We start from the raw sequence: 27604 nt of genomic DNA on the forward strand, positions 1-27604 counted from the left end.
AGGCCAAGGAGAGAGCCCGCGAGAGGCGGGCCGCCAGGCGCTGTACACACCAGTGACATTTGGACCTGTGGGATGAAGCCGTTGGCCATGGCCTGCCCCACACGCCCTATAATATAGTCGACGTTGAAGTCCAAGGCACAGAAATCCAGCTGGTGACCCCCTTCATTTAGAGAGCCTCCCCCCTTCAGGGGCGTCAATTGGGTATGGCAGTGGTATGCAGCTGCCATACCCTGGGTCCAGGGGGGAGAATACAAGTTACTTTTAAATATAAATCCATGAATGTCTCTTTGTCTATCTGTGCTGGTTATTATGTTGTTAAATTACAGTAAAATAACTACAAATGCAAAATGTAACAAAATGGTCACTTTAACAAGGTATTATAATTATATTCTCCACACTTGTATTCTCCCCATCTTGACAAAATGGTAGCCTATATTCCCAGGTTCCGCAAGTCAGCTGCACAGGTGCAATGCATTATTGATAATTGTGGCACGTTTACTAACATGCCAAGTTTAGCTGCACTTGAACAACTGTTCCAGGCTGCCATATCCAGCCCAAGAAACCGTAGAAACCTGGGTAAAAAACTATTGTGAAAATAGCCGATCTACATGCTCACAGCGTTGTGAGCATGTAGAGAGCATGTAGATCTGCTATTTTCACAATAGAACCGTGTTATACAAAATGTAATGCCTCTTTTCCATGAGGACTCCCATCTTTGCCATACCCTAGCTTTTGCTGAACTGACGCCACTGCCCCCCTTCACATGGGTCATCGTCCAAGGACAGCTTCCCTCAGCTTCTTTTTTTCTTTTCTTTTTTTGTTCAAATGCATTTAATTTGTGTGGTTGAAAGAAATAAAAGTTCAAACCCTTGCATCGTCCTTCCTTTCTGGTTTTTCAAGAATGTGTGATTTCTGATTTTCTTTCACAATACAGAAACTTAACTAAGGTAAAACATGCATTGCTAACTTATACATTGACTATTGGGAAGATTATTCAGCTCCCCATGGGTGATGGCTTGGCTCCTCCTGGACGTTTTGTTTTACAGTGTCTCGAGACAAAGTAGCTTTTACCAGCTTTTACCAGGGAGTTGTAATTTCAGATTTTCTTTGACATTTACAAAACAGAAAGTTGGCTAAGGTAAAACATGCATTGCCAACTTATACATTGACTGGGTGATGGCTTGGCCCATCCACTTGGACGTTTTGTTTGTCTCGAGACAAAGTTGGAGAAGCTTTTCCTCTCCTTGTAAGTTTCCAGATAGAATATCACTAAAGAAAGTGTGAGGGTGCTGGGGAGGTAGGTCTGCCCTTATAGCATATTGCGCAGATTGGGGGGACGCTTACCACCCGGTGGGCTTTTGCACTTTTTAAGAACAGGGTCTGCGTCAATGATATACCAATAATATATGTTAATGATTTCTCTATGTCTGGTTACAGGTGAGTACTCAAGGACCTAACTAAGTATTTCTAAAATGGCCCTTGTTGGCAGAGTAGGTTTTGCAGTAAAATAGGCTATAGAAGAACTTCACACGGAGACAACAGCTACGTGCTGGAACTCAGCTAACACAGAACATGAGTGATGTTTATTAAGTCAGCTTTTTATAATCAACAGCCAGTACTTCCGGCTCATCACACAACAAGCACTTCCGGTTCAGCACGTCACAATAAAGGTTTATCACATCACAATAATAAATACAATTAAGATCATATTATGTCAACACCCCCACTTGATCTTACATTATATATTTTTTTTTTCTCCCTTTTTTCTTTTTCCCCATAGTGAAATTACAATTTTCAAATTAAACAGAAATCACATTTTGTCTGCAATAATCAAACGGAACTCAAATGCAAGTTGCTTCCAAACAATCAGGTCATCTCAATCAAATGAACACTTTTTCTTCTTCCTTTGCTTAGCAGGTTTTTGTATGGGACAATAGTGCTCCATCTTGGCCCAGTTGCTATCCCCCACTGCTTTCTTGCTCTCTAGCAGTCTATGGCAGCAATCTATGTTCATCTGAACCTGGTCTACCTCAACAGTCATTTGAATAGGCTGATTTCACCTTCACACTAGGAGAACGTTTAGCCTCATCTGACTGTCCTGACCTTCTCTGAGGTGTAACAATTACAGCCTCGGGAACTTGTCCCTGTGGTAGAAGTGGGTGCTTTTGTCTATACCTAGTCGGTCTCACAACTGGCATGTCTCTCTGCTTTGCACACTCAACCCTGTGGCGCTTCTGCACCGGTCTATAGGCATTACACATCGACGTATTGTAACAAACATTACACTGGTCCACATCATTATTCACTGTGTTCAAGTAATATAGTCTGTTGTACACACAGATGTTGAACTTTGTACCATCTCTACATTTGAGAAAGTTTTTACCTTTAGTGAAAATGACAGTGGCACCGCTGGTGGTTGCTGCCCGCACAGAGAACATGTCCTGTGGGTATGTAGGGATGTACAATGCCTGTTTCAATTTAACTGTGTGGGGTTGCCCCCTGCTGTCGATAAGGGTCACCTGCGCGTCTCATTTGCGCTCAGCCACTCCACTGCATCTCGAGCCATCAGCCAGCTCCATGGAGTGAGTCTCAGCCTGGAATCTGTCGTCGAATCTCGTGAACTTCTTCATGTCCGTGATTATTATTATGCTTGAAACGATGTCCACGTTGAATCTCGCCGCCGCCGCCGCGGTACCCCTCCGAGATTTTCTGAGCGTCGTCTCGCTGTTGCTGCCGTCGTCTTCTGCAGTCCGCGTAATGGTGTGTTGAACTCTGACAGTAGTTGCACCATTGCTGCTCGCGACACAGTTTTGCGATGTGTCCTCCCAAACCACATCGGTAACACAATGCAGTGACATTTCCAGCACCCCGCTGGTCACTCCTAGTCGCCCACGCCACAGCCGTCGGCCGCATCTGGACCCTCATGACGTTGTCGCCTGCTGCGGCTGCTGAATGCATCCTCTCCGTGTCCTCGAAACTCCTGAGCTTGGTTTTGAACTCGGAAAAGGGCACGGTCTCGTCACCTTGCGATATATGAACAGCAAATGGTTTGAATTCCACTGGAAGTCCTTTCAATACCATTGCCACTAACAGCCCATCACTCAATGTCTCCCCAGCATTTCTCAGGGCTGTTATAGCAGTCTCGGCGCGGATCACATAGTCAGTAACACTTTCACTCGATAACTTTTTATTTGTAGTGAAGTTAGTTCAGTATAGAGACTAATGACCCGCGGCGTGCTTTTACCTGCGTAATAGTCTCTGAGGATTCTCAGTGCCTTGCGTCCATCATCAGCCGCCTCTCGCATAACCAACGAAAGGCTTTTGTCGTCCAGAAACTGGATCAGCTCGGAGTATGCTAGGGCATTCTTATCCTCGTCGTTGTTTTCTCCTTCCTCGTCGTTGCCGTCTTCCACTTCAGTGTGGGGCACGGGTTCGTTTAGGATCGTATCCTTTAACCCTTGTAATAAGAGATGGCCCAAAAACTTAGCCTCCCAAAGCTCGTACCTCTGTTCGTCTCCGTCAAAACATAGCCTTGACCAGCGGCTGCTGGTGTTACTCGAGGCACTTGCCATGCTGTTTGCTTTTAGCTTAGCAAGTAACAAAACAAAACAAATCACCTCGGAAATAACTTTTGGTTCAGCCTGGGCACCATAACCTGTTGGCAGAGTAGGTTTTGCAGTAAAATAGGCTATAGAAGAACTTCACACGGAGACAACAGCTACGTGCTGGAACTCAGCTCACACAGAACACGAGTGATGTTTATTAAGTCAGCTTTTTATAATCAACAGCCAGTACTTCCGGTTCAGCACGTCACAATAAAGGTTTATCACATCACAATAATAAATACAATTAAGATCATATTATGTCAACAGCCCTGACTGTGGAAAAGTGTCAGCTGGCGTTCCTATTTTGCGAAAGTCATTATAGGCAAAAAAATAAATCATATTCTTTAAAAAACATGAACATATCTTTTTGAAAATAGCAGATGTTGTAGATTTTTGAATAGACAAAGTCATAAATAAGGCTAATGCCTCATTCACACTACAGATATATAGTTGAACGTTTAGCTTGCTTGGTCAATGTTATCTCAATGGAAACCAGCTTTAAAGCTTTCAAAGCTTTGTTCTGTGTATTTCCTGTATCTTTAAAGCTGGTTTCCATTGAGATAACATTGACCAAGCAAGCAAAACGTTCAACTATATATCTGTAGTGTGAATGCAGCATAAGTGTTGGTCTGACTTGACATCTGACTGCTGAAAAGACGTCTCTGGTAAGCCCCTCCATGTGAATGCAGGCCTCCTCTTCCTTGCCCCGCACCATCTCCAGAGTCCAGACGGACACTGGCGGTCAACTTCCTCTGCAGGACACTGAGCTGGCCCATATCCCCTTTTGAGAGATGCCTTATAAAGGCGTCAGTGATGGATGGTTCTCTTGTGCTGCTCAGCCACTATTAGCTCATCAATCTTCTTCTTAGCCAGGCTCAGGGACTACAGGTGGGGTTAGGATATATGAAATAACAGGAGGTCAGCTGAAGCAGGAGCTGCCCAGTACCACCACAATCTGTTGCTAAATGGTCTGCATTTATGCAGGCTGGAGTGCTTTTTACCTGGGAGCTTTCAGCAGCAAGCACACTTAAACATTTTAGATTGCTTTATGATAATAATAGGATTACTACCTCTCTCTGTCTGTCTGTCTGCTCTGCTGTAGAATCGGTGTAAGCTACAGCCATATCATGCTGTAGAGACCCACGTGTTTCCCTTTGTCTTTAACACCACAAACACTACTTTCAAACTACTCTCTCTGCCCTGACACCATACACTCATAAAGGATGCGTGTACCAGACCAGTACATGTAATTTCCCATCGAGAGGAGACACCTCTTTCCTTGTTTGTACACACACAGATCAGAAATCTTGCATAGTCAAAATAATCAAATGCACGTGTAGCAGTATGGGCGTTGGTTCCCACAGCCCATCCTCCTCCCACTTGTTAGTGGCCTGATTGAGCACTGTATTTAGGCAGCATGGCTTGCAGCTGCGAGTTAGCTGTTTGTCTCTCCTTGGTAGGGCAGCTCCCGCTGGCCTGATGGGCTTCAGCTACAATTGTGACTTCCTCAAGGAAGGTATGTTTATTGTGTTTTGCTGTTTAAGTGATCGCCTGTATGTATTAAGTTAAGTTGAACTTGAACCTGATCGTGGCCGTTGTTGTTCTAGGCTCGCACTAAAACTACCCTGGAGTGTGGCAGGCAACAATGTGCCACGCACACCTGTTCAGTCGGTCTGGCTGTCCGCCGCTGCAGACGTGAGTGTGTTGTTCAGGCAAACACGGTATGTGCATGGTGCATCTCTCCGTTCCTGTCTCTAGTGAATGTTAGTCAACAAATACTAATACGGCCGCTTGTGCCTGCTATTTCAGGACCAGGTGACAACTGCTGTTTTGCGGGGTTTTGCTGAATGTGGCTTCACCACAACTACTGGTCCACAACAACTCGAGTCCCTATTAACGAACTGCACGTCAGAGCGAAGATATGGTCCCTGTGTGGTTTCATCACCACCCCTATTTTAAGTTCATTCATTATCCCAGTACACACACTATAGGCTATATGTCTTTATATGATCTTGCATTGTGAATCACTGTCATCTCTATTTACAGGCCTGGTGCTGGGGCTCTATATCTGGGACAGGTGACGGCCACCCTGGTTGTGGTAACCCCATTTTTGATGTGTTTGCTTTGCTTTTCAGTTTGGTTTGTTATAAGTTGGGAATGCCATTGCTTCGGTTGGTCGGCCTGTCCCCTTCCCATTGCCCCCAGCACTGGCCCCATAGATGCTCAGTTTTACTGTTGGTTCTCTGCTATTGATTGTCTGTATTCCCACTGAATGCATTCCAGTTCTTATTGTTAAATGAAGTGATAACCGAATGATTATTTAAAGGACTGTTAAATAAAAGCCTATTTTGGTACTTTTGTTAAAACCTGTTTCTGCCTGCCTCCTTGTAATACGAACTTGTGTGTTCCTTGGTAACTTAAGGTGTTTAAACTAGCTACTTCTATTATAACTATTTCCGGTGGCGCAATTCCACCGGTGGCGTTGTCTGGCAATCACTTTAAATCATACCACTATGCCACATTTGACGTGGGTCGGCAGGATTTACAAACCAAAGGCAGAAACATGGTTATTTCTTATTTTTTTCCTATTCCTTTTATATTTGTCAATTTGTTGTGTGGGGGGGAGGAGTTGTTGTGTGGGGTATTGACTTGTATTTTATTTATTCTTTTGCAGCAAAGCAGCAGTTTGTCAGTGGAGGAGAGGGGACCTTTGGGCCACTAAACCACTTCCCTGGTCTCGCTGGGTGTATTCAATCTGGTTGTAAGTCTTACATTTCTGTACCACTATGGAGGCTGAGCTGGTAGCTCAGCACAGGGCAGATTGTTCATCGAGACAGGAACCGAGAAATGCACAGCCAGGTAGTAGTATTGTCTCCTCTGAGGTGCAGACAATGCTTAAAAGACAGCAGGAGCAGTTAAAATGGCTTACACAGACCGGCCATTTTGCCAGGGAGTGTAGGCCCCAATGGCGTCCCCCTCCCCCATGTAGGATAGGTGAGTCCTTCCAGTTTTGTTCACCTCCAGAGGAGCTGAGCAAGTCATAGTGTTTCAATTGTGTTAACCTCCAGAGGAGCTGAGCAAGTCAATGTTAAAGTTTGACTGGCCCTTTGGGTTTCAGTTTTCAGTCCGCGCACTTCAGGTGTGCTTTCAATAGTTGAGTTGTCAGTTTTGCTCACCTCCAAAGGAGCTGAACAGCCAGAGTTTGTTGACTGGCCCAATGGGTTTCAGTTTGTTAGTCCGCGCACTTCAGTGTGCTTCCAATAAAGTTCCAGTTGTGTTCTTCTCCTGAGGAGCTTAACAGGTTATAGTTAACAGGTTCGATGACTGGCCCGCAATGGGTTTAGTCGGTTCGCTGTGTTCACCTCCAGAGGAGCTGAATGTGTCATGTTTTAAAAGGTTCGATGACTGGCTCGCAATGGGCTTAGTTGGTTCGCTGTGTTCACCTCCAGAGGAGCTGAACACGTCCTGGTTTTAAAACTGTTTGATGGCTGGCCCGTGGGGTTTCAGTCAGTCCGCGCACTTCAGTGTGCTTCCATAAGTTAAGTCTTTTCACTTTTGTTCTTCTCCAGAGGAGTTTAACAGGTTGTAGTTTAAATGTTTGGCTGGCTCACAGTGAGCTTCAGTCTGGTCAGTTGTGTTCACCTCCAGAGGAGCTGAACACGTCGGTTTTAAAAAGGTTCGATGGCTGGCTCTGTGTGGGCTTCAGTCTAGTCAATTTTGTTCACCTCCAGCGGAGCTGAACAAGCCAGGGTTTTAAAAGGTTTGACTACAGCCTGTTCACTCATTAAGGAGCTGGACAGAGACTTTTTGCCCGCCCCTTCAGGAGCGGTGTAATTGTAATGGTGTTGTGTCCGGGGAGTCTAGATGTCTCCAACAATGCTGGCCGTCGGGCTACAGCTTTTATATTATCGTGTTGCGAGCCTTACGAAATGTTTGGTATCGCTAGGTGGGTTATCGTCGGGCCGACGACTCAATTGGGGGGGATGGATTGTAGCAGTATGGGCGTTGGTTCCCACAGCCCATCCTCCTCCCACTTGTTAGTGGCCTGATTGAGCACTGTATTTAGGCAGCATGGCTTGCAGCTGCGAGTTAGCTGTTTGTCTCTCCTTGGTAGGGCAGCTCCCGCTGGCCTGATGGGCTTCAGCTACAATTGTGACTTCCTCAAGGAAGGTATGTTTATTGTGTTTTGCTGTTTAAGTGATCGCCTGTATGTATTAAGTTAAGTTGAACTTGAACCTGATCGTGGCCGTTGTTGTTCTAGGCTCGCACTAAAACTACCCTGGAGTGTGGCAGGCAACAATGTGCCACGCACACCTGTTCAGTCGGTCTGGCTGTCCGCCGCTGCAGACGTGAGTGTGTTGTTCAGGCAAACACGGTATGTGCATGGTGCATCTCTCCGTTCCTGTCTCTAGTGAATGTTAGTCAACAAATACTAATACGGCCGCTTGTGCCTGCTATTTCAGGACCAGGTGACAACTGCTGTTTTGCGGGGTTTTGCTGAATGTGGCTTCACCACAACTACTGGTCCACAACAACTCGAGTCCCTATTAACGAACTGCACGTCAGAGCGAAGATATGGTCCCTGTGTGGTTTCATCACCACCCCTATTTTAAGTTCATTCATTATCCCAGTACACACACTATAGGCTATATGTCTTTATATGATCTTGCATTGTGAATCACTGTCATCTCTATTTACAGGCCTGGTGCTGGGGCTCTATATCTGGGACAGGTGACGGCCACCCTGGTTGTGGTAACCCCATTTTTGATGTGTTTGCTTTGCTTTTCAGTTTGGTTTGTTATAAGTTGGGAATGCCATTGCTTCGGTTGGTCGGCCTGTCCCCTTCCCATTGCCCCAGCACTGGCCCCATAGATGCTCAGTTTTACTGTTGGTTCTCTGCTATTGATTGTCTGTATTCCCACTGAATGCATTCCAGTTCTTATTGTTAAATGAAGTGATAACCGAATGATTATTTAAAGGACTGTTAAATAAAAGCCTATTTTGGTACTTTTGTTAAAACCTGTTTCTGCCTGCCTCCTTGTAATACGAACTTGTGTGTTCCTTGGTAACTTAAGGTGTTTAAACTAGCTACTTCTATTATAACTATTTCCGGTGGCGCAATTCCACCGGTGGCGTTGTCTGGCAATCACTTTAAATCATACCACTATGCCACACACGCATGCAGCTGTCATCATGGTGAATTGGCAAATCTACACATGGTGTAGCATGAATGAGGGGGGATAGAGAATGATGAGGGTGATAGTTGTTTTTCATTCTGACCAGCAGAGGGAAGTATTAACCACTTACTAAAATGCACTAAATTCATTTTAAGTGATAGGCTTACAGAAACATGGTGTAGATAGATAGATAGATAGATACCTTTATTATCCCAAGGGGGAAAATGTGTTGCCCAGAGGCAGCACAGCAGTATAAGGTTATTTACAAAGTTACAGAGAAGTATGAAAAAAGATAAAAAGAAAAAAACAAGAACAGAGTACAGTAAGTGCAGTACAACAGGAAAGGGAACAGATAATATATATACATAAAGTGTCTTAAAGCACGACTATCAAAAAATAATAGTGCCCAAATCAAAGTGACCATAACAGTCAATGCTAGTTAGTGCAACAAGTATCTCTACATCATGTCAAACACAAGCAGAAATACTAAAAGAAAACTACTAACACAACCTAATAGTGCAGTGTCCAAAGGTCAGAGCGATAAAAACAACTAGCAAAAAAAGAATAAAAAATAAACAAGAAAGGGTGATGTGGCAAGACGCACAAAAACACCCTCCCTGGAAGGTCCTTAGAGGTCAAAGTCAAAGTCAGTGCAGATATAGTTCCAGTAAGGAAAAAAAGGCTACCGTCGTCCTACGTTAGGAAGGTAGTCCTTGTCAATCGACCGTTGTGTGTCTCGTTGTACAGCTTGAGAGAAGCCGGTACAAAAGACTTTCCTAGTCTCTCGCATCTCTGCCCTGGGTAGACAAAACGGTCATTCTCTTACTCCAGTAACTGAAGATCTCAAGATGGAGGGGGTGGGAGGAGTTGTTCAAGATGGAGTCCAACTTCTTAGCCGTTCGCACTTTGGCAACTTCCTCCATCCCCTGCAGAGAGGACCCAACAACAGAGCCAGCTTTCCTCACCAGTCTATTTAGGTTAAAGGTGTCGCCCGCTCTGTTGTTGCCACCCCAGCAGGTTATTCCAAAAAAGAGGACACTTGCCATGACAGACTGGTAGAACATCTGTAGCATCCTATTGCACACGCCAAACAATCTCAGTCTTCACAGGAAGAACAACCTGCTTTTCCCCTTGCTGTGAATCGCCTCCACGTTGTTCGACCAGTCCAGTGAACTGTTCAGGAGCACTCCTAGGAATTTGTAGTTGTCCACAAACTCCACCAACTCTCCATTAATGGTGCTTGGCACCGGGGGGACTCTCTTGGAAGTGCGGAAGTCCACCACCATCTCCTTGGTCTTGCTTGCGTTGAGCCTGAGGTGGTTGGCCTCGCTCCACTGCACAAAGTCCTTAACCACACCATCGTGCTCAGCCGTGTTGTCCCCCCGACTCACCCGAGATCTGTCTGACCACCACAGTGTCATCTGAGAACTTCTGCAGGTGACAGGTCTTGGAGTTGAAGCGGAAGTCCGATGTATAGAGAGTGAACAGGAAAGGTGAGAGCACAGTGCCCTGGGGGGCACCCGTATTGCTCACCAGCACATCAGACCGACAACTCTGCAGCCTCACATACTGTGGTCTGCCTGAAAGGTAGTCTGTGATCCATGCCACCAAGCCCTTGTCCACCCCCATCAGCGCAAGCTTCTCTGCCAGCAGAGGAGGTTGGATAGTGTTGAAAGCACTGGAGAAGTCAAAAAACATGATTCTGACCGTGCAGCCCAGATCTTCCAAGTGGGTGAATGCCTTGTGGAGCATGTAGGTGATGGCGTCGTCAACCCCAATGTCAGCCTGGTAGGCAAACTGAAGGGGGTCCAGGTGTTCACTGACCGCCGGTCTCAATTGGTTCAGTCAGGGCAACTGGTCTGTAATCATTGAGGACCGAGGGACGGGTCTTCTTAGGCACCGGGACAATGCAGGAGGACTTCCAAAGTTGTGGTACCCTCCCCGTCCTCAGGGAGAGATTGAAGAGATACGTGAGGGGGACAGCGAGCTGCTCTGCAGCAACCTTAAGCACCTTAGGGTTGATGTTATCAGGTCCCGCAGCTTTCCTGGTGTTGATTTGTGCGAGTTGGCGCCTCACTTGCTTGGTGGTGAGAGTCAGCGGAGATCAAGGTGCAGGGGAAGGTGCAGCTGAAGGCCCAGCAGCAGCTTGTCGAACACTAACAGGAGCTTCGTCAAACCGGTTGAAAAAAAGGTTCATCTCGTTTGCCAGCTCCCCCGTGCCTGACACAGTTGAATTAGCAGAGCCGTACCCCGTGATCTTTCTGAAACTAGAGCAGATTTCTGTTAGACTACTATTTGTGTAGATCTAAAAATGTCAAAAGATTTACACTTTGAACTTGTGAAATGGGACATTACAGTACTTGTACGTTTGGTGCTTTAAAGGACATTTTTTTTTTTTTTTAACACTCATCTTTTATATTATTTAATTACAATCTAAAATATGAACCCTTGTTGTAAAAAACTGAAGTTGTCCTTTAAGTATATTTTGATGCCAATACGTTTGTACTTTTACTCAAGTACATTTTCGAATACTGGAATTTGAGTAGTTCACCCCCAAAATGACTTTTTTTCTATTGATTAGTCACACCATGGACTAATATTTTTTGGTATTTGTCTCATTCCTAAAACAAAAACTTAAATATAGTAATTGATTCTGGGTGGGCCGGCCCGGGACGCGAGTGTTCCTACCATAGGAGACGCGTGTGCATGAATTAGAAAGCGCGGCCTGTGATTGGCTGGAGCGGAGTTCTGGAGCGCTCGGCTGTGGTCACTTGAGGCGCATTTCCACTGCAGGGCCAAGCCAGAACCAGAACCAGAACTTTCCAGAACCAAGAACTTTCAAGAACCCGTGAAGTTCCAGAACCAAGTTCTGCTTTTGTTTCCATATAACCAGACCCAACCGGGAAGCTCAACTGGTCAGCCTGATTAGGCTGAGACAAAACAGCTGGTCATTTGAACAGCAGCACATTCGGGAATCTAAAATAACAGCTGTATGTAAGAAATACGTCTTTAGTTACAACTTTCTGGATATAAAAATAACATAAAAAACAATAGAACGTTCAAACAAGCTGCTAACTGTACTGAGCTGGTACGCTGCCTTTGCTCTATGGAGAAAAAAAGCGTGTCTCTCTCACACACGCACGCACGCACACACACACACACACACACACACGATACGAAGCAGGCGTGTCCTGAACACAGCGCATGGCTCGGCTGCTGAGTGCTGACTCGAGTCACCAATGCACGGGCGAATGTAGAAATGCTTATCTCCACTGTTTAGTTTGTTGTCAGTCTATCGACGTACATTTTCTTTATTTGTGCTTGGCACCGTGTCTGTCTGCTTGTGCGGTGACTCGACGCCCATTTCAGAAAGACGACCGCGACGGAATTTGTTTGAAAATCCTTTCATTTAGAACGGATGCTTCTAGCTCCTTCTGGATATTTTCTTCTCCCGCCCAGACACAAATAAGAGCCTCTATCATCACATTCACTTGACCAATGTGTCGTGGCTGTCGTCTGGCGTCGCGTCCATAGTGTTTCTGTGTTTCTGTCTGTCGGAATAGGATTTAAAAAATGACGCTGTTGTGTTGTGAGAGATTTCTCCCCGTTCTCCTCGGTGTCGTTACCTCCGCTCGACCAATCGAGAGCCGGAGCGCTGCTGGCCCCGCCCATAGGTTCCCAGAACTCAAGTTTAGTTCTACATCAGGAGCAGGACCTAAAAAAGGTTCCAGGAGGTTCCAGGAACCTCGTCTGGAACCGGGCCGTTCGCAATGGAAACAAAACCAGAACCAAAAAAAATAGGTTCTGGTTCCTGAAAGTTCTGGTTCCACCTTGCAGTGGAAAAGCGCCTTTGGACTGCGCGGGCGGGTGTGAATGCGTTTATTGTGGGCTTGGACTTGGACAGGGCGTTTATCGTGGGCTTGCCCAGGCCTTACGGCCTGGGCATAAATATAACGATTGCATTCACCACGGCTTCGTAACTCGCGCGGCCACTCGCGCCTGCGGCGCTCGGGGGCGAAGAGCAGGACCAAGGTCCGCTGGCCTTCGCGCCGCTTGCAATGTCGTGGACAATAAAACGAGCGCTCCTTCAAACGGCGTCTCCTACGGTAGGAATAATAGCGCCCGGGACCCATATGCATGGATGGGGACCCACATACAAGGCCCTGAATGCCTTGGGAACCCAAACATTCCCGTGTCATTCCATCCATGTGCTACATATTTAATTATATATTTGTGTACACAGTACACTCCTGCTTTGGCAATGTTTTCTCATGCCAATAAAGCCCTTAATTTAAATATTTAATATGTAGCCTAATTGAAACGAGAGAGAGAGAGAGAGAGAGAGAGAGAGAGAGAGAGAGAGAGAGAGAGAGAGAGAGAGAGAGAGAGAGAGACCGACCGACCACACGGGACCACCTGAACCTAACCTCGCCTACCAGGCTTTCTCCCGGGAGAGAGCCTGGTGTTCGTTCACAACAGACCGTTTGGTTTCCGCCTAAAGCGCGGAAACCACTAGAAGAAGCGGCGTCGCTTTGATTTGGTTCCCACCGTTTGTTTCCCCAATCCCTATTAAAATGCTCCAGTAGGCTAGTGTGGTCTTGCCGGTCGCTAAAAGTTAGACTAAAACATGCATATACCAAACACATTTTTCAAAAGCAAAACTACTCCGCATCGAGGAGTTTATTAGGTAGGCCCTAAAAGTATGTCCTTGAGCGCAAGGGAATTATTTTGGGTTAAAACTGTTTCCGGTGGATATTTCCGGCGAAATTGTAGTCCTTGAGTACTACAACATGACGTTTTGTGGTTTCCGCTCCAGACCGGTTACAAACCCGAAAAGTGAAGTGATCCCAGACTACCTGAACCTAGTCTCGCGTGGCCAGACTGTTGCCTCCGCGATTTGGTCAGAGATTGTGGAATAGTTGTCTGGCTACGCGAGACTAACCTGAACCTAGTCTCGCGTAGCCAGACAACTATTCCACAATCTCCGAATGCTATATAGAGTCTGGAAGAGCAGCTCCCGAACGGCGAGTATCGGAAGTAGCCACTGCTGCACTGAACTGTAGTCCCATTGGAAACGTAACAGAAACACAGTAGCTCAGACAAAGTCATTCGAGCTGCCTATTATTGTTATGAGTGTATAGTTTAAGAAAACGTTTTAAAACATCATGGAGGTAACACCAATGACACCAGAGAAAGACGAAATAAAGCCCCCAGAAATGTTGAAAGGAGACATAACGCTTCCACTAGGACATGTTATTGTTACTGCACCAAGGGAGCGGTTGCGTCATATCCGCTTTATCTCGCACTCATCGTTTCTTCGCCGGTTTGCCAGACTGTATGCTGGGAGCATTTGACCAAATCGCGGAGGCAACCGTCTGGCCACGCGAGACTAACCTGAACCTGAACCGAACGCCGGTCCCCGGACCCCACTTTGAGCACCGCTTGCTTCATCCAATCACGTCTCCCGACACAAGTAGTACGCCGTTCGTTACGTTTTCTACGTGAACTTACGTTACGTTCACGTCACGTTGTAGTCCTGACTCCTGTCGTTGTTGTGTTCCATGGCAGGCAGCAGCAGCCAGTCTACGCGCAGGGCTCCAGAAGCAGTATGGCGGAAGAGGGCAGAGCACTCGACTTGGACGCCTTCGAGAAACAACTTCAGAGTTTATTTAAAAACGGCTGCTCGACTCACGCGGTGCAGGTGGACGGCAAGACGTTCTGCACCGAATTCCGCAAGGTAAGACCGTCCAGAGGCACGGCTTTTTAACGCATTAAAACAAAAACCGTTGCAACACCAAGTCTTCCAGATTCCCCTCCCCCAGAAAAGACAAGGCTAACGTGTTTTTTTTAGCCTCAATGTTTAGACTTTTTCGCCCCCACCACGTCGCTCTTATGCCAAAAGAAAACACGTTTTCAACTTTTCCCCCCTTTTGGATATCACGTCATGTTTTGCTGTCAGCGTGCGTCGTTATTATTGTTGAGCTACACACGAAGTCTGAAGCATAACATTAGCCGTCAGGTGGAGCTAATCCCACTGATAAGGAGATATTCCATATATTATGTGGTGTTTTGGGTCACAACAACAGCTGAACGCGTCGCTGACTGTCAAATAAGTCGTTAGCGTGGCACGTTAGTGACAGTTAACCGTTCAATTAGTCAACTGACTGACCACTACTACAGCTAACTGTCCGGCTAGCCTGACACTAGCCTTCTGGGTTAGCATAGCAGTTGTACAAGGCAAGCAAAAGTCGTTTCTGGGCAACAACCATCCATACGAATTCCGTAAACATGTAGTACAGTGGTTCTTGAACGTTTTCATGTCAAGGACCCCCGAATTGACACTTATTAAGCCCGCGGACCCCCATTTGAAAAGACCTGCCAGAGGAGAAGATGTTTACGGCTCTAGCTGTGATTATCAAACATTTTAAGGAAGGGCCCCCAGTTTGACATGCGTCAGGCTACGCGGACCCCCCATTTAATGGCATTTCTATCTCGTTGACCACAAGTTATGTTGTCAAATCAATGTTAATGTAACTGAACGTGTACAAAAGGAACCAAATGGACCCGTTCTGAGTTACATAGCCATAATGGGCCCATTTGGTTCCTAACTATCATTTAACTGGGGACCCCCTGGAACTCCATCAGGGAACCCTGGGGGTCCCCAGACCCACTTTGAAAACGAATTAATTATTAGACTAACTAACTGTTAAGCTATGCCAGCATTCACCTGGTTAGCATAGTATTAGTACAACAAGCAAAGTCGTTTCTGGGCAACAACAACCATACATATGAGTTCAATAAACGTATATCAAATATTAAACTAGTAGTCATGCTAGTTACTGTTATGCTAGCAACAACAAGGTTGTTCATGTGTCATCGAAGTTGTCGGATACTAATGTTGTATTGGGGGAATTTGGTGGCAGCCTTGTCATACAGAGAAGTGGAATTCAGCACCAACTCTATCATTGTTAAAATGATGTTGCAATACCATTGTCATGTTACAATGTTGTCCAACAGCTGACAAATTATCCAATTACAATTACTTGTTGCTCACTTATTAAAACTTCTACTGTTGAAGCTGCGCTTAACTATTTAACTAACTATTTAACTTTGACTTGACATCAAAAATGATGCTAATGATAATTTAGTCAGTTCATGCCAATTGATTCCTTCCTACACACACGTCTGTATTGTTGTCACTGCTGGGAAAATTGATGTTGAATTCGTCAGACTTAGGGTTAGGCATAGTTTTACTGAGGTTAGGCTTGAGGTGAGGTTTAGACAGTTTTACTGAGGTTAAGGTTAGGATTAGGTATAGTCTGAACAATGTGACGTCGGAACAACGCTATGCACCTGTCACTGCTGTTGTATCTTACTGACTCACCTACCAGTGAGGAGCACCCACCAGGAGGACGTACTGTAGACTGGTGGAAATAGCAAGACACGCTATCTGTGTGAAGTAGGTTGACACATTCTTTAGGAGACTGGAAGCAGGTTGGAGTCTATTCATTTCCAATGGGAGAGTGAACGTGAACAGTGAACACAGCTTCTGAACCATTCATTAGCCCCACGGTCACTGAACTAAATATTGGACCCGATCATCACAAGTCACACAATATTCCCAAAATGTTCATACTAAAATTGCTTTTTTCAGAGACGAGAATAAGGAGAGAATACATTTTAGTATCAACCTTTCTCTGTCCCGATCAGCCTGGCAGTGCTGTCCATGATGTCTACATGGAGCAATGGCTGCATATGATAACACATGAATTTGGTGGTTGGACAGAACTTTTGAGTTGTGGCAATGTTAAAGTCCCAGGTCAGTATTGTACTTTGAGAATATATTTAGGGATGGACATCGGTATCGGCCAATATCAAAAATCGGCAGGTATTATATCAAACCGGCCGAATCGGTGATCGGCAGGTCACTGACATAAAACCGGTTTTATGCCAGTTGTGTCTATGGCACTGCACAGCATGATGCTCTGGTCCTGTGATTAAAGTAAACATTAGCAAGTAGCAGCCAGTCTACTTAGTGACAGCCTACAGAATACAGATGGTGCTGATTACTCCAATGTAAGGATATATTCAATAATCCTGTGTCAATGTCGTCTCCAAAAAGAAGGAGAAAAGAAAAACAGACGGTCATATTAGACTGGATATTGTCTGTGTTTTTGGATATTGTACTATTGTGATTGATTTGGCATTAGTGTTGTTCTAGCTTATTGGTACTCAAATTCAAGTAGCGGTATGTCTTGTAGGCCTACTTGGCCTGAAAAAAGGGTATTTGAGCAACCCTATTTTCTAGTTCTAATAGCTAAAGAAATCGGTATCGGAAAAATCGGTTTTGGCAGGTCAGACCTTCATAAAACCGGAGGATCGGTATCGGCCAAGAATTTTGCAATCGGTCCATCTCTAAATATATTCATCGGTACATCGATAAAATGGGACATTAAGGACTTTTAGGTGGTTCCCATTACTGTCCTCTAGTCTAGACCCCAGTGTCCTATTTTACCAGCCCAGGTCTAGCTTGTCCCTTATTGGGGACTAAATACAGAGGACGTCTTCTGGTACAAATGGTTGAGGACTGGGTTCGAACCATCACAGGAGACCCAACTGTAACCTTTCTGGATCCTTAAAGACAGTCACAGGACTAAAGAAAACGAATTAAGCTCCATAATTTATATTGCTGCAACAGTTTGACAACCACAGGCTTAATCCAACCACCACAGGCTTAATCGGGCAAGGTGGGTTGGGTTTGCCTGACGAAGTTGATCCTGTACCTGAAATGTCGGTTGTGAAGGCTATTATTTATATTCTTTTCTGTATCTTTACAATATTGCAATATTGGGTGTGAATGGAGAGCTTGAGTGCTACAATTGTGCAATGTGCACAGTGGGAAAACTAACAAATACCACACATACTTACCAATACTCACCTTACTAGTACAGTATGCATTTTTGTGGTCAGCGGTGTTAGTGACACCATCCATTATAATGGAAGCTGTTCCCTAACTCTCAAGTATTCTTAATTCATTTGTGATGTCTCTCTCTCCATCTCTCTCTCTAGCTGGTGGAGGAGTACACATGTCAATGGCAGACTCCACTCCCTCAACTCAGGATATTTGAGATCGCTCTTTGCTACTTTGTTCGAGGCTCTTTCTTCTTTCCAGTAGGCTGCGATGATGTACACTACATGCTCAGCAGTTTGGCCTTGTAAGTAACCCTGGCAGAGGCCTTTGTTAAGGACTATAGAGCAGTGAAGTCATGACGTGACTCGCTCATCCCCCGGTTCACAGAAGTAATTTCTCTATGGTGAATAACATTGGGTCATCTTAAAATCTTCTCATATAAGCATTGTGGTCCAAAAATAAACAAACGGTTTGTGCGATATTGTCGGGGAGGTAGGATGGGTAAATGACGTCAGACTTCACTGCTCTATTGGTATTAATAGGGATGCACATTTCAAAAAATATTTTTTCCCTGCTGCGATAAATTTATAGGATTTCTGTTCTCTCACAGGAGTGTGTTTGAGCTCTTGCTGTTTTTTGAAAAGAATGAGGATCCACTGAAACACTTCACTGCTACATTCCAGGTGAGGCTTCAAACCATTTATTTTCTGGTTTTTGTGTTTGTATTTCTATGAAGGGATTTGACAGCAGCTGTCATTGTTCACACTTGCCCCTTACATACAAACCATGTTAAGTATAAGCAGGTAAAACGCCTTAGGGTGATAAGCGACCTAAAGGGAGAGGTCACGCCATGTCTTGGCCATCTGGCCAGTGATGTATATCGGACCAGTTAACGATATATGGAGACAGACCCCTGCCAACCTCATATGGAGATCCATGTACTGTATATGGAGATATGCTGTGAGACCCCAAACATGCTTACTCAGTTATTCGTTATGTGAAAGTCCTATGACGTCCATGACATCTGACATCATACATACAATCCCTTTTATGCCCGCACATGGAGATCCCTGTCTGTAGAACAGATGTGGGCTGTCTTGGCCATCTGTCTTGGCCATATATGGATTCTGTTTGTGTGGCAGGTGCCTCCATATATGGGCATTCCCATATGAAGTCCTGTTAAGGTGTCTCCACACCAAACAGCCTACAGGAGACTCCTTCCGACTGTATACAGACTGCAAAGAACTGCAAAAAACTAAGCACTTATTTATTTTTTCAGACGACGCCGACTGTAGTTACTGTATGGCAGTGGTGCCAGGTCTGCTCGTTATAAGCAACGTTGATCCTGTTTTCCTATAATGTTACTAGTTGTGGGTTGCTTTTGTTTGGGCTTGTTTCTGAAGTGTAGTTGCTTATTTGGCCTTGCTTTCAACATTATTGTATAAAATAACTAATGTAATAGAGCTCAGAGGTGAAACTGGTCGCGGCTTTTGGGCTAGACCTGGTCGCTTATTTCACTCACAGAATCTGGCAACCGAACCTGGAGGCACTCTGTACGTGACTGTTCTCCGTGCAGAGGAGAAGAAAAAAACAACAACAACACGGGCAGCTGCTGCACTATTACTAGCCTACTACTAGCTTTGCTTTGGATCAGATTGGAATAGGAATTGAGAGTGGAGATTGAGAATATGGTATTTAGTAAAAGTATGCGACGGGAAAATGTATCTGGCTTATTTTGGCTTGTTTTTTTTTATAGCAGTAGCAACTATTCTACAACTCAATCAATCTTACCGATGGCGAGGGGCGACTCAACAAAACTGAGCATGTCCAGTTTTCCAGTTTTCGGTCGATAACGTTCCCGACCCGCTGCCGAAAACCCGACGATGAGCTCCCGTTCGGCAACAGACGCTATCCGCCGCCGATTCGCGGCCGAATCGGTTTGGTTAAAAGTAGCCTTTAGATATGGGATTAATATTGATGACATCAAGGATCTCCATTTATGGGCATCAAAGGGATTCTGTGATGATGTCCCGTTTCTCATTCTCATACTAAATGAGAATGAGTGTACCCTCCCCTGGTTCCAGGGTGAGTCTGCTGGTCCCTCACTGGTAGGTGTAGAGAGACTTAATGAAAGATGAAAGATACATCCAGTTGGGTTAATCTAATCAACAGGAAATACAGTATCTCACAAAAGTGAGTACACCCCTCTCATCTCTTTATGGGAAAACATTGAAGAAATTACACTTTGATACAATGTAAAGTAGTCCGTCTTACAGCTTGTAACAGTGTAATTTCTATTGTCCCTTCAAAACAACTCACCATACAGCCAGCCATTAATGTCTAAACCACTGGCAACAAAAGTGAGTACACCCCTAAGTGAAAATGTCCAAATTGGGCCCAAGTATCAATATTTTGTGTGGCCACCATTACTTTCCAGCACTGCCTTAACCCTCTTGGGCATGGAGTTCACCAGAGCTTCACAGGTTGCCACTGGAACCCTCTCCCACTCCTCCATGACCACATCACGGAGCTGGTGGATGTTAGGGGGAAATCTTGCTCTTTCGAACGACCGTCATTTCGACAAAGGAGCGTCAGGAGGGTTAGCAACTCACCCCACGGAGGTTGGGTTTGGGTGTCGAAAAGATGACACATAGTGACAGCGAAATGCTCCCGGATGTTAGAGACCTTGTGCTCTTCCCCCTTCCGTTTAGGGATGCCCCACAGATGCTCTTAAGTCTTGATACATGCTTTGCCAGTCCATCACCTTTACTCTCAGCTTCTTAAGCAAGGCAGTGGTTGTCTTGGAGGTGTGTTTGGGGCCGTAATCATGTTAGAATACTGCCCTGCGGCCCTGTTTTCGAAGGGAAGGGATCATGCTCTGCTTCACTGTCACAGTACTGTGACACAGTATGTCACAGTACATGTTGCCAAACGAACTGTAGCTTCCCAGTGCCAGAAGCACTCATACAGCCCCAGACCATGACACTCCCACTCCCACCACCATGCTTGACTGTCGGCAAGACACACTTGTCTTTGTACTCCTCAGCTGGTTGCCGCCACACATGCTTGATACCATCTAAACCAAATAAGTTTATCTTTGTCTCATCAGAACACAGAACATGGTTCCAGTAATCCATGTCCTTAGTTCTTAGTTTGCTTGTCTTCAGCAAACTGTTTGTGGGCTTTCTTGTGCATCATCTTTAGAAGAGGCTTCCTTCTGGGACGACAGCCATACAGACCAATTCGATGCAGTGTGCGGCATATGGTCTGAGCACTGACAGGCTGACCCCCCACCCATTCAACCTCTGCAGCAATGCTGGCAGCACTCGTATGTCTATTTTCCAAAGACAACCTCTGGATTTGATGCTGAGCACGTGCACTCAACTTCTTTGGTCGTCCATGATGAGGCCTGTTCTGAGTGGAAACTGGGCCGCAAGGCAGTATTCCAACATGATTACGGCCCCAAATACACCTCCAAGATGCCCACTGCCTTGCTAAAGAAGCTGAGGGTAAAGGTGATAGACTGGCCAAGCATGTATCCAGACCTAAACCCTATTGAGCATCTGTGGGGCATCCCTAAACGGAAGGGGGAGGAGCACAAGGTCTCTAACATCCACCAGCTCTGTGATGTGGTCCTGGAGGAGTGGGAGATGGTTCCAGTGGCAACCTGTGAAGCTCTGGTAAACTCCATGCCCAAGTGGGTTAAGGCGGTGCTGGGAAGTAATGGTGGCAACACAAAATATTGACACTTGGGCCCAATTTGGACATTTTCACTTAGGGGTGTACTCACTTTTGTTGCCAGTGGTTTAGCCAATGGCTGTGTAGTGAGTTATTTTGAGGGGACAATAAAAATTACACTGTTACAAGCTGTAAAACTTACTAATTTACATTGTATCAAAGTGTAATTTCTTCAATGTTTTCCCATAAAGAGATATAATCAGATATTTATTTTGTACTGTATTTTGTATTTAGGCTACTTTTGGTGCACATTGTATCTCGTTCTCTCTCAGCCAAACCCCCCTCTCTCCTTCTCCCCTACAAATTGGCTAGGGCAGATAGACCTTTCAAACATGGGTGAAGATGAAACAGGATGTATAATTAGTGGCATTAATTGTTATTTATTGACTGGTGTTGACTAAATGGTGAACTTAACTCATAGGGTTTTTTTAATAAAGAAAATGGCAAGAAATGCTGATATTACCATGTGGGTTTGTGTGTGTGCGCTCCCCCTTGTGGGTGTGTGAGAAAACGCACTCCCCTGATCAAACATTCTTTACTGTATAGCTTGATAAGCTTCATTCTGCTGCAACTCTGGAAGCGTTTGTCCGATTGACCAATTTTCCCCCCCACTGAATCGCAAAGACTGTGTCTGTTTGCGTCATCTATCAGTGCCCCCCCCCCCCCTGGCTGGCACATGAAACCTTGTGCCTATATGCCATCTGGCATCCAATGAAACTTACTGCATTTCAGTAGTAGAAAGCCCCTAATACAGTAAAGGTGTCCAGGCATTGGCACTGCCCTCACAATTCAATTACGAGTCGCCAGGTAACAATTCGATTCTATGACGCGTCGTGATGTATTGCTGAATTGATTCTTTTTTACACCACTAATACAGATTAAAAAAAGAAATGTGTGCATTACGATAGTCCATCCCTTTCTCCCCTGCTGTCTTTCAGGAATGTCACGTGTCCCTTGCGAGGCATCAGAATGTTCACTTGCTCCAGGTGAGCAATTGCTTACAAGATGGCGGGCCATGGGCGAACGCCACTCTTCAGTCCATCCTCACAGAGTCCACATTACCTCAGACTGAAGGTTTGTAATGTTGAACACATCTTTTCAGGGTTCCCATGGTCATGACATTCCTGGAAATGTTTTGAAATTAGAAAAAATATTTTTCCATTACTGGAAAAGTTTTGCAATTTATCAAGGGTCCTGGAAGGTCCTGGAAAACATATCTATGCATTGTCTTTGGTTATTGATTTTGTTGGTTATTGATTTTGTTAATACCTCTGAAATGACAAATTAAACATGGGCCAAATTGTCAAATATTAGAGGCAGAAATTGTTGTGAGCATGTAGATCTGCTATTTTCACAATAGAACCGTGTTATACAAAATTCCTCAACTCTTAGTGCTCGTCAGGGTTTCGGGTCCCCAGTTAAAATATGATTATTTCCGGGGTCACGGCCTGACAAGCTTGAGAACCACTGGCACTTCCTGTCTTTGGGCATTGCGCATAGGAGTAAGCGACCTGTTATTGAGGCTGAATTATTGTTATATAGTCCTGGAAATTGGGTTAAATATTCTGGAAAAGTTTTGGAAATTAATCGGTAAAAATGTCCGGGAACCCCGTCTTTTATACCTGCCACATCTGTTCTCCATTATGGAACTAAATGCACATCTCTCCTCCTCTTTGACTCCTCCAGTGGACAGATATATCAGCTCCCAGCTGCCGGTGTTGTTGGAGCTGCGGATACACTACCTGTTGAGCTGTGAGAGGGTCGGCGAGGCTATGGCCCTGGCCAAGTGCTGCTCTAAGCATCCCACAGCAGGGCAACATCACTTCTTCCTCCAGGTGTACCTCACCTGGCTTCACAAAACCTCCCAGCATGACCTTCTGAACAAAGAGGTAGGCTGAGGGACTGTGTTGTATAGAGATGTGTACACTGCACCTGTGATGTGTATGAGGGACGACTGTATAATTTAATATTATCTACCAGTAAGACTCCCTAAATCTGAAGATAAGCGACCGTCAGTTCGCTTACACAAACTTTAGAAGGCAAATGGTAGGCAATCAGGAGGGAATATGGGGAATGGGACAGATCCATGTTGATGACATGACTTTAGAGATACTGTGTACCGCTTTGCATGATTTTAGAGCAAAATCTGTAGGAGTAGTGTATAATATAATATCTAAAAGTACAAATCGGTTTATTATATCAAATACAGTAGATATTTCAGAAGTGTTTTTGATTCTATAGTAGAGAGACAGGAAATAAAGTATGGAGCCAGGATATGTATAAATATTGTGGTTATGATTTGTGTTTGCAACTTTGCTTACGATTTGAATACAATGAAAACGTGTCTCAACCATACAACGTGACTTGGCAGCCAGTATCTACACCATGTCTTGTTGCTTTCTGAAACCCCTCTCTTTCTGAGAAAAGTCAATTGTCTTGAGTAAAACTAATTCAATTTTTTATTTTAATTGTGTACATTTAGTGCAGTCTAGCATTGGATTTGATAAAATGTGTGTGTGTGTAACCTCTGGGGTTAACAGCACACTCCAAAGTAGTAATGGTTAAAGTATTCTGAGCGGTGCCAACCGCTCCTACATCGGACTTTCTGTCTGGCTGTATATCCGTCCCGCAGAGCTTGGCATTGATTAAGTGGTTATGACACGCCAAAAAAAAGGAAAATCTGTTTGGCTAATATTGTTGGATGACGTCACGCAGCGGCCTCTACCTCCAGATGAAAAAATTTAAACTAGCAGTTAGAGCTGTACAAAATTCCAGAGCTCAAAGATTCTGGAATAAATCATGGCATATTTACCGCTACAAATGTAAAAGCTTTCAACAAACAAGCGGTCAAAGATTAGTATCCTGGGTCTCACTTTTCTCCTCTCATGCTATGGACATTTTTAGCAGCTGTGTCCTGCTGTCTAGTTTGTCTTAAGTCAGGGGTTCCCAAACTGTTTTGTCTCAGGGCACCCCATGAATATTATTTTTTTCATCCGAGGCACCCCTACATTAAATCGTCGTTGTCGGGTGGAAACCTTGTATGTCCAAAACCTTCTCTTTTTGTATTATTTTAAAAACAATTTAAAATAGTGAAAATAGCCGATCTACAAGCACACAACGCCTCACATTGCGAGGCGTTGTGTGCTTGTAGATCGGCTATTTTCACTCCTTGTGTGACACTTTTGTATGATGAAGTAGGGCTTTTATTTGACCAAAAAACATACACATTTGAAACTTGGAGATACAAGGTTTTTGCCTGACCGTGACGATATTGATCATTTTCACTCCCAGCACCTTATATTTATAGCATATTTTAGCGATTATGGTTGCGAGGAAAACATTGAGATAACAGCCATTTTGGTTAGAACTGACCGAAAATAACTTGGTACTTCAGGTTTAAAATGATACTATGATACTAAATATTTTTTTAAGTGTCCAAATAAATTCCACCTATTATCAAATTATCTCGTGGCACCCCTGGACTGCCGTCACGGCACCCCAGGGTGCCCCGTCACCCACTTTGAAAACCCCTGGTCTAAGTACCGGCACCTGGAGCGACCGTGGAGCTGTTGACTATTCCAACTTCCGCTTGACTTCACTTCTTCCCACAACACACAACATGTGGGTGCATGTCGTGTGTGTGGTTGTAACAGAAAATAGCCGTGCTACAAGCTCACAACGTGTTGCGGATGCAACACGTTGTGAGCTTGTAAATCAGCAATTTTCTATGCGCGGTCCCGTACGACGGACGAAGTATACCACGCAGTCACTCGCTCCGTTTTCAGACAGTTTGTAGAAAGACCACGTTACCTACTGTCTCATAATGTTAATTCTTTGGGGGTGTCATCACATCTTTTAATGAAATCAACTCATAAAAGACACCACTGACTTATACATACTTTTATTTAATTTGTTATACAAGTCTGCTTTATTTAGGCAGGACAAAGGACAGTGTAGAAAAACATGCAACACAGCAGACATCAAATTTGGGACTTAAAGTACTGTAGCGATTACACATTATTCACATAGCTACCCATGTGCTCAGAATGGGACTTGAATGATGTAATGGCAATGATTTCACCGCCTTTTTTTCTCTCCCTCAGGTGGCTGATCTTAATGGCAAAGATGCTGTTCACATCATCTGTAATATGGAGAACGATGAAAAAGATGAATCACTACTGGCCCTCACAAGAGCCTTCCTCTCCCAGCAGCTCCGAAGAGGAGACATGGACCACTTGTGGTAGGTTTTACTGTCAATAGAAATCCACAAATCGTACTAAAGGGCCAGTCACACCATGAAGGCAGTATTTCACACAAAACGATATACATTTGAATGCCTGGCATCATCGCGATCAGTGGACATCAGAATGAGAATCCCTTTATTGTATGTAGGGTAGGGCATTTACCAAATATTCGAATATCAAAGTCACTATTCGAAGTTGTTCACCAAAGTCGAATAATCGCTTATTTTTTTTATTGTTTTCTATAGTATTTTTTTTTTTTTCTATAGTTTCTAAAATATATAGTTTATAAAGCTTGGCTAGATAGGAAGTCATAAGAATGAGTTGTAAATGCCCCTGGTGGATGAATTTGTTAATGCTCTATACCAGGGGTTCTCAAACCTTTTTAGGCCGTGACCCCCAAAATAAACATATTTGAACTGGGGACCCCCACCCTGACAAGCACTCAGATTGTAGGTATTACATTTAATGTGCCTCGGTTCCGCAGATAAATATTGTGAAAATAGCAGATCTACATTGCGAGGCGTTGTGAGCATGTAGATCTGCTATTTTCATTATGTTCGCCTCTTGCTTACTTAATATTTGACAGTTTGGCCAGTCCTGTCGAATATTCGACCATTTGAATACTTTGAGGTCGAATAATAATAATTCGAATACAAAAAATCACTATTCATGAATGCCCTAATGTAGGGCTGTCACTGTCAATGACATTTAAGTTGACGATTAATTGTTGCTCAAATAATTAAACTTTGGAACATTATGAATACAAATGACATTTTCTACAATCTTAACACAATAAACACATGACACAGACACAAAACATATCAGTGGAATCAGTCTAACCTTGGTGAATTCCGACATTCTAATTGGCAAGGTTGAACAATGGCAACACCAACATCGTTGTTTTGTACAATTCTTGAACAAAAGATATGTGAGGCAGGAGTAGAGGATAGAACTATGTTTGTCATTTAAGTGTGTGTAGTACTTTCTTCTATTACAAGCACCAAGGTAAGCTACTGCGTCTCACACCAGGTGGTGTAAATTGTGTTTTATTACATTTCTGGTCCCACAAGGACAGACAAATAAATATTTCTACCATGACTGGAGATTCTACCGATGTGGTGTGTGAATGATCACAAAGAAGTCTACTTCACCAGTCATTTTGGCTTCAGGGAATTGTTCGGCGTGGAAATTTAGCATGTGCTTAGTGCTTAGAACAGAGACAGACATTGTTATTTTATAACATGACAAACCCCTTGCAAAAGCCTGGGAGCTAGGTTATGCATAGGGCTTTGACCAAGGCACGGCCACAATTGTTCTGAGCAGTGCAAACGACTGATCCAATTGCGTTCCCATTTGTGCATGGTTTGGCACAGAACGGTTTAAACAGTGCCCATGCCTAGATTTGAGGAAAAGAAGTTAACCATCCCTATTTGGCGTTTGATAAAAATCATACAATAATAAATCATAGACAATAATAATAATTTTATGTCTGTGTCTAATGTAGTCTAATGTTGCTGCATGTAGTGGAAGTATTTACCATCATCATTTTCTTAATGCCCTACAGTGACCTTGTCTTCATATGGAGTAAACTACATATGCGGCTGCAAACCTCCAAACAAGTTCTACTCGAGGAGAGCCATGAGCTGATGCTGTCTGCCACCAATGTCAATTCAATCTTCCCGTTCATCAGAGTCATTGTGGAAGAGGTGAGATATGGAAACAAGTATCTTTCTACCTAATTCAAGGCTTTATCCCACCAGCCTGTATACAGTATATGCTGATGGGGGCAAGCAATTGTAAAATCTCTCCCAAACAAGCTACAAAAATCAATAATGGCTCTGGCTCGGCAACCTTCCACTTTTCCACCTTCACGTGTCTCCACTTCTCATAATAATAAAATGTTTGTCCATTTTCCCGATATTGTAGCCT

General features: G+C 44.3%; 1 protein-coding gene across 1 annotated transcript in view; it reads left to right on the forward strand.

Annotated features, from left to right (window-relative positions):
* Positions 1-5084: 5084 nt before the first annotated feature.
* Positions 5085-27604, forward strand: part of LOC308280317 (uncharacterized protein) — a gene marked incomplete at its 5' end in the record, with an annotated part of 36990 nt that continues 14470 nt past the window's right edge. The window contains 11 exons of the mRNA XM_080720579.1: positions 5085-5121; positions 5652-5682; positions 7720-7775; positions 8306-8336; positions 14351-14519; positions 17852-17997; positions 18304-18376; positions 22370-22505; positions 23118-23320; positions 25535-25671; positions 27240-27381. Coding sequence (XP_080576705.1) covers positions 5085-5121; positions 5652-5682; positions 7720-7775; positions 8306-8336; positions 14351-14519; positions 17852-17997; positions 18304-18376; positions 22370-22505; positions 23118-23320; positions 25535-25671; positions 27240-27381 — 1161 coding nt within the window. The remainder of the gene's footprint in view (positions 5122-5651; positions 5683-7719; positions 7776-8305; positions 8337-14350; positions 14520-17851; positions 17998-18303; positions 18377-22369; positions 22506-23117; positions 23321-25534; positions 25672-27239; positions 27382-27604) is intronic.

Source organism: Nannobrachium achirus (genome assembly GCF_963921795.1).
Source record: "Nannobrachium achirus genome assembly, chromosome: 24".
Taxonomy (NCBI): domain Eukaryota; kingdom Metazoa; phylum Chordata; class Actinopteri; order Myctophiformes; family Myctophidae; genus Nannobrachium; species Nannobrachium achirus.